This window comes from Chlorocebus sabaeus, chromosome 20 (assembly GCF_047675955.1).
Source record: "Chlorocebus sabaeus isolate Y175 chromosome 20, mChlSab1.0.hap1, whole genome shotgun sequence".
Classification (NCBI taxonomy): Eukaryota; Metazoa; Chordata; class Mammalia; order Primates; family Cercopithecidae; genus Chlorocebus; species Chlorocebus sabaeus.
The window spans coordinates 104505449-104519673 of NC_132923.1; the positions used below are offsets into that span (position 1 = coordinate 104505449).

The following is a 14225-nucleotide window of genomic DNA, read 5'->3' on the forward strand; positions in this document are numbered from 1 at the left end:
CGCAACCTCTGCCTCCTGGGTTCAAGTGATTCTCCTGCCTCAGCCTTCCGAGTAGCTGGGATTACAGGCATGCACCACCACGTCGGGCTAATTTTGTATTTTTAGTAGAGATGGGGTTTCTCCATGTTGGTCAGCCTGGTCTCGAACTCCCAACCTCAGGAGATCCACCCACCTCAGCCTCCCAAAGTGCTGGGATTACAGGTGTGAGCCACCGTGCCCAGCCCAAAGGGGAGAAGTTTAAACTTTGTATATTAGGAGAAAATTTGTCTTGAAAACATCATATAAACAAGAGAAGCAAAAATGTTCAATGTACTTAAGTGAATAATTTGTTCAAATAGTTTTATACTTTAAATTTACATATAAATAACTTGACATAAAAACATACCAATAGGTACTGTAGGGACATTACTTAGCACTATTTGAAAATCTCTAGATCAAGATATTATATGTTGTTGAAAATGATTCAATTCCTCCTTTCATACTTTCTAATTCTGATTGGCTTATTTTTATAATTACTGCCAACTGGTGAGGTTTGACTTATATTCTTTGCCATTTCAGGAGACATACAGGGACAGAATGTTGAAAGAGGATTGTTTAAAATCAGACCCTGTCCAGTCATCAGCTTTCTCTCTCAGACTTTCTGACCTTCATATCCTCATTTGTAAATCGGAGATAGTATCCACCTCACTGATGGAGAAAATATGTGAGAGAGTACTGTATAAATAATATAGTACTACATAATATTAGAAATCACTCAAATATGGTAAGAACCTCCTACTTTATTTTCCTCTTTTTTTTTTTTTTTTTTTTTTTTTTGGGTTTCTCTCTTGTTGCCCAGGCTGGAGTGCAATGGTATGATCTTGGCTCACTGCAACCTCTGCCTCCCAGGTTCAAGCAATTCTCCTGCCTCAGCCTCCTGAGTAGCTGGGATTATAGGCACGCGCCACCATGCCCGGCTAATTTTGTATTTTTTAGTAGAGATGAGGTTTCACCACGTTGGCCAGGCTGGTTTTAAACTCCTGACCTCAGGTGATACGCCTGCGTTGGCCTCTCAAAGAGAGAGGATAACCATATTGACAGATCGTCTTCACAAACTGCCTTGACTTTTAGGCAACATTAGTTTCCTGCTTTAAGAAAATATCTGCATTTAATCTTTGGTCAGCCTCTACTTTCATTTTTTTTGTTGTTTGTTTTGTTTTTAACAATACTGAGAGTAATTTTAACCTAATGATAAAAATGTCAAATATGAATGATTTCAAACATTTTAGTCTTCTTCCATAATCCTTAAGTTTCAGGATATCAGAGTAATGACAGATTGTTTCAGATCTCCAATTAATACAAAGACTAATTTGTCTAGTCAGGTGGGTTGCCAGATCCTTAAATGTGCTCTTAACTGGTTTCCTGTGAAATTAAACATTGGCTGTATATGTGTTTTTGAAACACCTTGAAATTGTCTTACATAAAGTTTGGATGTGGTGAATTTATTTAAAGTATTTTCTTTGAAAAAAGTTTGCTAAGTAGATCTTCCAATATTAAAAGAAAAAGGGTATCTCTGTAATAAAGTAAGAGGATTGTAATGAAAGTAAGAGGATAATTGTTCATCCATCATGCCAACTCAAGCTAGTTCTTTCTTTCCAGTGCAGCAACACATTTTAGGGCAACAAAGTTCAGAATGGATACAATGGCCTGTTCAGAAAGCATGCAAGTTATGTCAGATCATTTCTTTAAAGTCAGTATGATAAATCTGTTAACTAGACTCTGACCACAGAAAGAGAGAGATACAGGAGGTCAATGTAAATTGCAGACATGCCAGCTCTGTTGGTTCACATTACAGCTACCTAATGTTGGGCTTAATTTCTTTTTCTTCTTCTTCTTCACTATCATCAACCTGTTGGATGACCAGATCAGCAGACCCATCTTCTACAATCTCCACATAGGATCTATTCTCATCTTCACTCAAGTGCCATCTGGAATCCTTATCTCCATCTGATGGGGACATAAGATGTTGTTCAGCTTCCAAGTCAATGGGGAGGCTGTCTATGCCAAATTCTGCAAGACACTCATTACACAGTCTGTAGCGCCTGGTTCCCTCCTGTACCACTTGCCCTGTTAGATCTGTCACATGACGTTTACATTTTCTGCAGATGAGTTTACATGCCTGGTGAATCTGTGTAGAGATTTAAATAGTGATAAAAGTGATTTTTCAAAAGCAGGACAGTTTGATATTTTAGGTACCAGTTCATAAACTTAAGATGTTCAAAGCCATGCATTAAGCTCAAATTAACATCTATTATTAGAAAAAGATCAAGGGTTTTAGTGGCAAATTGATGTCACAGAAATATTAAACATCAGCTTTCTCTAAATAGTGGCTATCATGTTTTTCATTATTAATATTACATAATAATTTCACTTATCCCTTAATCCAATAGTATTTGGGTATCTGAGCTAACAACAGGATACTTCCTATGATAATAATAATTGCAAACACTTACATGCACCATGCACTTATTTATTTATTTATTTATTTTTATTATTTATTTATTTATTTATTTATTTTTGAGACAGAGTCTCACTCTGTCGCCCAGGCTGGAGTGCAATGGTGCAATGTCAGCTCGCTACAACTTCCGCCTCCAGGTTCAAGCAATTCTCTTGCTTTAGCCTCCCGAGTAGCTGGTGTTACAGGCACACGCCACCATGCCCAGCTAATTTTTGTATTTTTAGTAGAGATAGGTCAGGCTGGTCTTGGTCTGGCTGTTGGTCAGGCTGGTCTTGAACTCCTGACCTTGTCATCCATCTGCCTCGGATGCCCACAGTGCTGGGATTATAGGCGTGAGCCACTGTGCCCAGCATACTTTTTATTTTTAAGATAGGGTCTCCCTCTGTCACCCAGGCTGGGGTGTAGTGGTGACCACAGCTCACTGCAGCCTCAACCTCCCAGGCTCAAGCAATCTTCCCATCCCAACCTACCAAGGAGCTGGGATTACAGATGCATGCCACCACATCTGGCTAATTAAAACAAAAAACAAAATTTTGTAGAGAAAGGGTCTTGCTATGTTGTCCAGTCTGAACATATCTTAATTTGAAGTGGTGGTGGGGGTGGAATCTCTCTTGTTTTGTGTATTAATTTTTTGTTATTTTACTAGAGAAAGATAAATATTATAAAGATTTAAATGTATCAATATTTTAGATAGAAGGAGTACTTGCCATTTTTATTAATAAAAGATCTGGTGGAGAGAGGACCACACAGGGATTGGAAGGCTTGGGGTTCTAGTCATTTACTATCTTCGTCACTTACTAACCATGTATCTTGGAGCAAGTAATTTAAAACATTATATAAACCTGCTTTAGGGTGACAGTTAAAATATTTAACTGGTGAGATATGGGCACCACCCAGACAGATGAGAAACCTGACTAATTCTACTGGACACTCGTCATAAACAACTACTATGGTGCTGCTTCTACGTATCAGCCTAGTATCTTTGCTTGCTTCCTATGGCTAATGGGAATACCACTCACAGGGCTAACATGAGGACCAAATGAGTTAACCCGTGAAATGCTTTGGTAAACATTTGTAGTTGAGGAATAATTAGGTATTATAATTAGTAATAAACAACTTTGTTCAACAGCTGTCAGAACAGTAGATTATGGGTTCTAATCTAAAACTTATGAACATTAATTGTATAGGCTGGGCATGGTGGCTCATGCCTGTAATCCCAGCACTTTGGGAGGCCGAGGCAGGCGGGTCGCTTGAGGTCAAGAGATCGAGACCATCCTAGCTAACACAGTGAAACCCCGTCTCTACTAAAAATACAAAAAAAAAAAAAAATTAGGCAGGCCTGGTGGCGGGTGCCTGTAGTACCAGCTACTCGGGAGGCAGAGGCAGGAGAATGGCGTGAACCAGGGAGGTGGAACTTGCAGTGAGCTGAGATCGCACCACTGCACTCCAGCCTGGGCGACAGAGCAAGACTCCATCTCAAAAATAAGTAAATAAATAAATAAATAAAGTCAGGACCGTGTAGAAGTAGGCCACTAAACACAGTAAAAATATCCAAGAAGCTGGACACGGTGGTCCACACCTGTAATCCCAGCACTTTGGGAGGCCAAGGTGGTTGGATCACTTGAGGTCAGGAGTTCAAGACCAGCCTGGCCAACATCGTAAAACTCCATCTTTACTAAAAAAAAAAATACAAAAATTAGCTGGGCATGGTGGTACATGTCTGTAATCCTAGCTATGCAGGAGGCTGAGGAAGGAGAATCACTTGAGCCTGGGAGGTGGAGGTTGCAGTGAGCTGAGATTGCGCCACTGCACTCCAGCTTAGATGACAGAGTGAGACTCCATCTCAAAAAAAAAAAAAAAAAATCCAAGAAAGCTAATATAGTCTGGTAAAATATGTAGGAAAACATATGTAGCTACCACTAGTACAGTTATTATCCTGTGCATAACTGTTGACATATTAATCAGTAAACACTGAAAGTACACAATTTGAATGAATCCTGATTTCTCCTGAGATAGTAATATTATGTGTACTAGATTGGGTGTGGTGGCTCACACCTGTAATCCCAGCACTTTGGGAGGTGGAGGTGGGTGGATCACTTGAGGCCAGGAGTTCAAGACCAGACTGGCCAACATAGTAAAACCCCGTCTCTACTAAAAATAAAAAAAAATAATCAAAAAAAAAAAGTAGCTGGGTATGGTGGCGTGTGCTTGTAATCCCAGCTACTCGGGAGGCCAAGGCAGGAGAATCTCTTGAACCCAGCAGGTGGAAGTTGTGGTGAGCCGAGATCATGCCACTGCACTCCAGCCTGGATGATAGAGCGAGACTCTGTCTCAAAAACAAAACAAAACAAAAAACTATGGGTATCAAATGTGGTATTGTTTTTGTTACAAGCTCTGATACAGATTCATGTCCATCCCTCCAAAATATATATCTTCTAACTCTATCCACTGAAATAGTGTAAAAGAAATGACACCTCCATAACAATGATTGCCCAGACTTTGAGCTCTAATTTCACTTTCCATTAAAGGAAACGGATTGAGAAATGGCTGGTTCCAGCTCTGTTGTAGGGAAAGTACAAAGTGAGTCTTGGCCTCTTTTGGAGTCAGAGAACAAGGACACTTTCAAAATTTAATGGAGTTGTGACAAAAGGAGACAAGAGCCAGTGGCAAGGTAGAGACTGTTCACTGGATAAAACTGAAAATTTGAGTATCAAAAAGAATAATAATTGTGGATCCAGACATAATAAACCAATACAAATTCCTGAGACCATCTGATACCTAAAAATATAAGACCAGCAGGTGTGGTGGCTCACGCCTGTAATCCCAGTACTTTGGGAGGCCAAGGTGGATGGATCACTCAAGGTCAGGAATTGAAGACCAGCCTGGCCAACATGGTGAAACCCCATCTCTACTAAAAATACAAAAACTAGGTGGGCACCTGTAGTCCCAGCTACTTGGGAGGCTGAGGCAGGAGAATTGCTTGAACCTGGGAGGCAGAGGTTGCAGTGGGCCAAGATTACGCTATTACATTCCAGCCTGGGCAACAGAGTAAGACTCTGTCTCCAAAAAAAAAAAAAAAGAAAGAAAGCAGGTGTAGTGAAGACCCTCTTTGGTTGGATAGCAGCAACTAGACTGAGATCCTTCCAGACAAGGATTCAGTAATCACTGGTAGATGCTGAGTATCTGCAGTAGTGATTCTGACCTAGACACTTAAAACATTTATACAGTTTACATTATCTTTGGCTCTGAACAGACCAGTATATAAAAACATGTTAGACTAAGTGAATTAAAATGGAAATATAAAACTGCCATGAAAAGAATATACCCCACTTCAAGGTCTAAAAGGACAATAAAAATCAATATATATAATTATGCTTTATGTGCAAAGTAAAAACACTAAGTTGGAGGAATTTTAAATATAGTAGAGTTGTGTGAAAATATTTCCCTCAGCAAATGAGATGATCCTAAAGCCCATAAATGTACATCTTTTTTTTTTTTTACACAGGGTCTCACTGTGTCATCCAGGCTGGAGTGCAGTGGCTTGATCTTAGCTCACTGTAACCTCCACTTCCAGGTTCAGGCGATTCTTGTGCCTCAGCCTCCTGAGTAGCTGGAATTACAGGTGTGAGCTACCACACCGCACTAATTTTTGTATTTTTGGTGGATGGGGTTTCACCATTTTAGCCAGGCTGGTCTTGAACTGAACTGGCCTCAAGCCATCTGCCTGCCTTGGCCTCCCAAAGTGCTGGGATTACTGGTGTGAGCCACTGCGTCTGGCCAAATGTACATATTTCTTAAGAAGTAAAATGATGGGTCAGGTGCGATGGCTCACGCCTGTAACCCTAGCATTTTGGGAGGCCGAGGCAGATGGATCACTTGACCCCAGGAGTTCAAGACCAGCCTGGGCAACATGATGAAATCCCATCTCTACAAAAAATACAAAAATACAAAAATTAGCCGGCGTGTTGGTGCAGGCCTGTAGTCCCAGCTACTCAGGGACTAGTAGCTGAGGAGGAAGGATAATTTGAGCCTGAGAAGTTGTGGCTGCAGTGAGCTGAGATGGTGCCACTGCACTCCAGCCTGGGTGATAGAGAGAGACCCTGTCTCAAAAAAAAAAAAAAAAAAAAAAAAAAAACCAAGGCCGAGCGTGGTGGCTCATGCCTATAATCCCAGCACTTTCGGGAGGCTAAAGCAGGTGAATCACCTGAGGTCAGGTGTTCGAGACCAGTCAGGCCAATGTAGTGAAACCCCATCTCTATTAAAAATACAAAAATTAGCCAGGCGTGGCACACCCCTGTAATCCCAACTACTCGAGAGGCTGAGGCGGGAGAATTGCTTGAACCCGGGAGGCAGAGGTTGCAGTGAGCTAAGATTGTTGCCTGGGCAACAAGTGAAACTCCATCCATCTTAGCTAACACAGTGAAACCCTGTCCCTACTAAAAATACAAAAAAAAAAAAAAAAAAAAAAAGAAATTAGCTGGGCGTGGTGGCAGGCACCTGTAGTCCCAGCTACTAGGGAAGCTGAGGCAGGAGAATGGTGTGAACCCAGGAGGCAGAGGTTGCAGTGAGCCAAGATCGCACCACTACACTCTAGCTTGGGTGACAGAGCAAGATTCCATCTCAAAACAAACAAACAAACAAAGAAAACAAAAAAGAATTAGTAAAACGATGAAAAAAAATCATACATACTGTTCGAAAATGGCTACTTAGATGGTCTAGTCTGCTAAATCTTTTTCCGCAGGCTTGACATGGATAGGGCCTTTCTCCTGTATGACAGCGAAGGTGGCGCTTTAGGTCTGCCTTCCGCTTCACCACATGTGTGCAGTACGGGCACTTGAATCGCATCCGGGGCAGATCATCTGTCAAGAGACGCTTTGATTAAATCATTGGAAAGTTCATAATAACAATTCTAATAACAGAAAGAATCCAATCCAACCCCACTGGAAACAAGAAAGAAAAAAATAAGCTTAAAAAAAATTATGAAATAAAAAGAATGCACAAAGAGTTGGTGAGCCCAAAAAATAACAGATGAAAGAAATTTTATTAAGCCTAGATTGTCAATATAATTCTAAGTATAGAACTTTAACTTCAGTATTTGATATACTTAGAAAGTTGGGTAAATTTGGCCGGGCATGGTGGCTCACACCTGTAATCCCAGCACTTTGGGAGGCCAAGGCAGGCAGATCACGAGATCAGGAGATCGAGACCATCCTGGCTAACACAGTGAAACCCCGTCTCTGCTAAAAAATACAAAAAATTTGCCGGGCATGGTGGCAGGCGCCTGTAGTCCCACCTACTTGGGAGGCTGAGGCAAGAGAATGGCGTGAACCCAGGTGGAACTTGCAGAGAGCTGAGATGGCACCACTGCACTCCAGCCTGGGTGACAGAGCGAGACTCTGTCTAAAAAAATAAATAAATAAATAATAAAAAAAAAGCAAGTTGGGTAAAATCAGACTGATACAGACTGCCATGCCTTTTTTTTTTTTTTTTTTTTTTTTGTGGGATGGAGTTTCACTCTGTCGTCCAGGCTGGAGTGCAAGACGCAATCTCCGCTCACTGCAACCTCCGCCTCCTGGGTTCAAGCAATTCTCTTGCCTCAGTCTCTTGAGTAGCTGGGATTACAGACACGCACCAGAACGCCTAGCTAATTTTTGTGTTTTTAGTAGAGACAGGGTTTCACCATGTCGGTCAGGCTGCTCTCAAACTCCTGACCTCGTGATCCGCCCGCTTCTACCTCCCAAAGTACTGGGATTACAGGCGTAAGCCACTGCGCCCAGCCCGCCATGCTTTTTTTAAAAAATTTAATGTAGTAGGGTCATTAGATTTTAAATGTAAAATAGTACTATATTTTAAAACTGTACACAATTTCAAAGTAAAAGTATTTAATATTTAGGCTTTTTTCTTGGAGGAAAATCACTTGAGGTCAGGAGCTTGAGACCAGCTTGGCCAACATGGTAAAACCCCATCTCTACCAAAAATAAAAAAATTAGCCAGGTGTGGTGGCGCATGCCTGTAATCTCAGTGATTTGGGAGGCTGAGGGGGTAGAATCACTTGAACCCAGGAGGTGAAAGTTGCAGTGAGCCAAGATTGTGCCACTGCACTCCAGTCTAGGCAACAGTGTGAGACCCTGTCTCAAAAAAAAAAAAAAAAAAAAATTATTGTTCAATTTAGGTATGACAATAGTACTATAGTTTTTTTCTATACTATTTTAAGGACACATTCTGAACGATTTACAAGTGAAAACATATGATGTCTGAGATTGGTTTAAAAGTAATAAAGGGAGTGGGTTAGGGATAAGGATACAGACATGAGACAGGCCATGAGTTGGAGGTTGTGGGACTAGGTCATGGATGCATGGAGGTTAATTATACCGTTCTCTTTTTACTTTTGTATATGTTTGAAACTTTTCTAAAATAAAAATCAGGCTGGACATAGTGGCTCATTCCTGTAATCCCAGCACTTTGGGAGGCTGAGGAGGGAGGATCATTTCAGGCCAGGAGTTCAAGACCAGCCTGGGAAATATAATAAGACCCACGATCTCTACAAAATAGCAAAATAAAATAAAATAAAATATGTAATCTGTAGCTTACAACCTTAAGGAGTTTCATTTTAATATAATTTCCTTTAAATTTACATGGAAACTATTAAGCAAATTTGTTAACTGATTAATGGGGGGAAAATCGTATGATACGCATTTCTTATCCCTATTCTCTACTTCCAGAGTGAGGATTATTCTGAAACTGTCAATTTACATGATCTTTCTGCATTTTACTATTATCATGAAAATGAGATGTCTCATGTTGCACATTGGTCCACGGTAGACTTACAGGATCAGTGTCACGGGTTGTATGTGAGGTGTTCTTTTTTGGGTGGGAGATGGGCTCTATGTTTCCTCTGCTGGTCTTTTAACTCCTGGGCTCAAGTGATGCTCTGCCTTAGCCTCCCCAGTAGCTAGGACTACAGGCATTCCTTAAAAAAAAAAAATGATGTGTTGGGCGCAGCGACTCATGCCTGTAATCCCAGCACTTTGGGAGGATGAGGAGGCCAAATCACCTGAGGTCAGGAGTTCAAGACCAGCCTGGGAAACATGCAGAAACCCCGTCTCTACTAAAAATACAAAAAATTAGCTGCGCATGGTGGCAGACGCCTGTAATCCCAGCTACTCCGGAGGCTGAGGCAGGAGAATTGCTTGAACCCGGGAGGCGGAGGTTGCAGTGAGCCGAGATTGCGCGTTGCACTCTAGCCTGGGCAACAAGAACAAAATTCCGTCTCAAAAAAAGAAAAAAAAAAGAAGTATTTGTATCTTTTTTTTTTTTTGAGATGGAATCTCCCTCTGTCACCCAGGCTGGAGTACAGTGGCGTGATCTCGGCTCACCACAACCTCCACCTCCCGGGTTCAAGCAATTTTCCTGCCTCAGCCTCCTGAGTAGCTGGTATTATAGGCGTGTGCCACGCCCGGCTTATTTATTTTGTATTTTTAGTAGAGACGGGGTTTCATCATATTGGCCAGGCTGGTCTTGAACTCCTGACTTTGTGATCCACCTGCCTCATCCTCCCAAAGTGCTGGGATTACAGGCGTGAGCCACCATGCCCAACCTGTGTTTGTATCTTAATAAGCTAAATATTCCTCTGAGTAAATACACAGAAAAAAAAAAAGACTACTTAAAAGTGAAAATATGTGTCTTAGAGATTAAACTATTTAGAAAAGAGCTTTAAACATTTAAGAGTAATCTAACCACCCACAGATACAGGTTTGAAAAATCATGGGTTCTGACCCTTAGTACTCTTATTATTTTGATTGTCATTATATTTATTCAATATTATTTTGAATTAAAAAATTTAAATCCACGTTTTATGAAACAAATTTCTTCTTCCCTTTTTTTTTTTTTTTGAGACAGAGTCTCGTTCTATTGCCCAGGATGGAGTGCAGTGGCGCAATCCCAGCAAACTGCAACCTCTGCCTCCCAGGCTCAGGTGATTCTCCTGCTTCAGCCTCCTGAGTAGCTGAGACTACAGGTGTGCACCACTATGCCTGGCTAATTTTTTTTGTTTTTTGAGAAGGACTCCCACTCTGTCACCCAGGCTGGAGTGCAGTGGCGCAATCTCAGCTCCCTGCAACCTCCGCCTCCTGGGTTCAGGTGATTCTCCTGCCTCAGCCTCCTGAATAGCTGGGATTACACCACCATGCCCCGCTAATTTTTTTGTACTTTTAGTAGAGACAGGGTTTTGCCATGTTGACCAGGCTGGTCTTGAACTCCTGACCTCAGGTGATCTGCCCACCTCAGCCTCCCAAACTGCTGGAATCACAGGCGGGAGCCACCATGCCTGTCCTTACTAAATAAATTTCATTACAGAAATAGAACTTTTGAAAAAAATCACTTGCTTCAACTGCTTAGAGCACCTGAAACTAAGGGTGTTTTGACAGAAGACCGATTTATATAGCACTTTGGAACCTGGATGAGGGGACTTATGCTCTTCTTGGGTACCTGGAAAACTCTTGGATGTGACATCAGATCCTTGACCGTACTGATAGCCAACAGGAGGAGAGTCCATTTCAGCATCAATTTGTGCTTGTTCTTCAGACTGGGAAACATGGCTGGAAGAATCAGATGTTCGTGCTTCTCGTTTGCTTGACTTATAATGAGTAACTTCAGAAGGCTGTGACAATCTCAAATGTTTGGTCTTTTTAATGGACTCTTTCCTTGGTTCATGCTTGGCCAAGGGTTGTTGAGTATTCTTCTGGGAGGCTGGATGATAATTATACTTATTCCAAGATTTTCCACTTATTATACCTGTTCCTTGCTCTGGGCTTAGGTGAGAACGTGGAGAACTGCTTCCTTCCTGCCAGCCACCACTATAAAAAGAGGAACGTTCTACACCATTAGAATTGGCATCTTTATCTGAGAGACTGAAATAGCGATCTTTTTCTTTCTCACTAATGTCTAAGGAAGATTTAATAAAAGTCTTACATACACTTATGACATCAGTCATCTGAAGGAAGCTAGCAGCCGACATCACTTCTATGACATTCTGACCAGTTAGAGACAGTTTGCCAGAATATACGAAGTCCAAGATAACTGTAAAAGTGTCAGGGGAGAAAGCCTGAAATGTAGCTGTGGTTGGCTGACTTGTCTCTTTTGAATTCTGAGAAAGAAGCATTTTAAAGTAGCCGCTACTAGCAAATAATACATTTCGATGTGCTTTGAAGACCTTCCCTTCAACTAGAATACTGCAGTCACAAAATACATCTTGCCTGCGCTGCTCGTTCAGTTGCTGCAGGAGGTGAGACTGATGAGAGGAGATCTCCATTCTGAAGAGGAAAAGACACGTGTGGTTACCAAAACCTACATTACAATTATTTTATTTTGTTTTGAGACAGGATCTTGCTCTGTTGCCCAGGCTGCACTGCAGTGGTGTAATCAAAGCTCACTGTGGCTGGGCACAGTGGCTCACTCCTGTAAGCCCAGCACTTTGGGAGAATGAGTGGGGGGGATCACCTGAGGTCAGGAGTTCGAGGCCAGCCTGGACAACATGGTAAAACCCTGTCTCTACCAAAAATACAAAAATTAGCTGGGTGTGGTGGCAGATGCCTGTAATCCCAGCTACTTGGGAGGCTGAGGCAGACGAATTGCTTGAACCTGGGAGGCAGAGGTTGCAGCGAGCCAAGATTGCACCACTGCACTCGAGCCTGGGCCACAGAGCAAGACTCCATCTCAAAAACCAAACAAACACCCAAAAAACAAACAAATAAAAAATGCTCACTGCAACCTTAAACTGGTTTCAAGTGATCCTCCTACCTCAGCCTCCAAGTAGCTGGGACTACAGGTGTGCACCACCATGCCTGGCTATTTTTTTTTTTTAATAGAGATAAGGTCTCGCTACGTTACCCCAGCTGGTCTCTAACTCCTGGACTCAAGCAATCCTCCTGCCTCAGCCTCCCAAAGTGAACAATCCTTTTCTAAGGTGAGTCAACTAAAATAATAATCAGAAGCCTCTTTTATTCCATTAAGAACTCTTTCTTGTTGGAGAATATAATTGCCAAGACACAGAAGATAATAGGTTTCAACACATCACTTAATACTAGACTGTTATTGCCCGGGCGTGGTGGCTTATGTCTGTAATCCCAGCACTCTGGGAGGCCGAGGCGGGCAGATCACAAGGTCAAGAGCCAAAGATCATCCTGGCCAACATGATGAAACCCCGTCTCTACTAAAAATATGAAAATTAGCTGGGCATGGTGGTGCATGCCTGTAGTCCCAGCTGCTCAGGAGGCTGAGGCAGGAGAATTGCTTGAACCTGGGAGGTGGAGGTTGCAGTGAGCTGAGGTTGCAGCACTGCACTCCAGCCTGGTAGCAGAGCAAGGCTCTGTCTCAAACGAAAACAAAAACAAAAAACAAAACAAAACAAAAAAAACAAAAACAAAAAACAAACCGAGACTGTTACTAGACTTTTTAGAAAATTACTTGTTTTATTAGCAAAATTTATTGAGTATCTTCTTCTTCTTCTTTTTTTTTTTTTTTTTTGAGACACAGTCTTGCTCTGTAACCCAGGCTAGAGTGCAGTGGCGTGATCTCAGCTTACTGCAACCTCCACCTCCCAGGTTCAAGCGATTATCCTGCCTCAGCCTTCCGAGTAGCTGGGATTACAGGCCATCGCGCCCGCTATCGTGCCCGGCTAATTTTTGTATTTTTAGTAGAGATGGGGTTTCACCATCTTGGCCAGGCTGGTCTTGAACTCCTGACCTCGTGATCCACCCACCTTGGCCTCCCAAAGTGCTGGGATTACCGGCGTGAGCCACCATGCCCAGTCTTCTTTCATTTTTTATATATAGAGATGAGGTCTCAATATGTTGCCCAAGCTGGTCTTGAACTCCCAGGCTCAAGAGATCCTCTGGCCTCAGCCTCCCAAAATACTAGGATTACAGGTGTGAGCATGTTCAATAAATCAGGCCTTTTGCTATATGTTGAGCCAACACATTTGATTTTTGCCTTCATGTTGTTTTCAATCTAAAAGGGTTATCAGACATTAAACAAAGACTCCAGCCCAGGGTGGTAGCTCATGCCTGTAATCCCAGCACTTTGGGAGACAGAGGCAGGAGGACAGCTTGAGCCCAGGAGTGAGAGAATAGGCTATTCAACATAGCAAGACCCGATCTCTACAAAAAACAAACAAACAAACAAATATATATATATATCTTTTAATTAGCCAGGTGTGATGGACAGCACCTGTAGTCCTAGCTATTTAGGAGGCTGAGGCAGGAGGATCACTTGAGTCCAGGGGGTGGAGGCTACAGTGAGCCATGATAACAACACTCACTGTACACCAGCCTGGGCCACAGAGACTCTGTCTCTAAAAAAGTTAAATTAGGCCGGGAGTGGTGGCTCACACCTGTAATACCAGCACTTTGGAAGGCTGAGGCAGGTGGATCACTTGAGGTCAGGAGTTCAAGACCGGCCTGGCCAACATGGTGAAACCCCAATTTCTACTAAAAATACAAAAAAAAAAAAAAAATTAGTTGGGCATCGTGGCGCACACCTGTAATCCCAGTTACTTGGGAGGCTGAGGCAGGAGAATCGCTTGAACCCAGGAAGTGGAGGTTGCAGTGAGCCGAGATTGCACCACTGCACTCCAGCCTGGGCGACAGAGTGAGATTCCATATATATATATATATATGTATGTGTGTGTGTGTGTGTATGTATATATAGTTAAATTTAATTAAATTCAACA

At 42.2% G+C, this 14225-nt stretch overlaps 1 protein-coding gene across 7 annotated transcripts in view; it reads right to left on the minus strand.

Annotated features, from left to right (window-relative positions):
- Positions 1 to 783: 783 nt before the first annotated feature.
- ZBTB8A (zinc finger and BTB domain containing 8A) overlaps positions 784 to 14225 on the minus strand; it is a 65500-nt gene continuing 52058 nt past the window's right edge. For 6 of the 7 annotated variants that reach the window (XM_007979566.3, XM_037996076.2, XM_037996212.2 and 3 more), the window contains 3 exons: positions 10985 to 11808; positions 7187 to 7356; positions 784 to 2167 (listed from right to left, as the gene is read on the minus strand). In XM_007979566.3, the coding sequence (XP_007977757.1) occupies positions 1835 to 2167; positions 7187 to 7356; positions 10985 to 11807 (1326 nt within the window). In that variant the 5' untranslated portion in view covers position 11808 and the 3' untranslated portion in view covers positions 784 to 1834. The remainder of the gene's footprint in view (positions 2168 to 7186; positions 7357 to 10984; positions 11809 to 14225) is intronic. The other variant, XM_007979570.3, reaches the window with a different exon arrangement.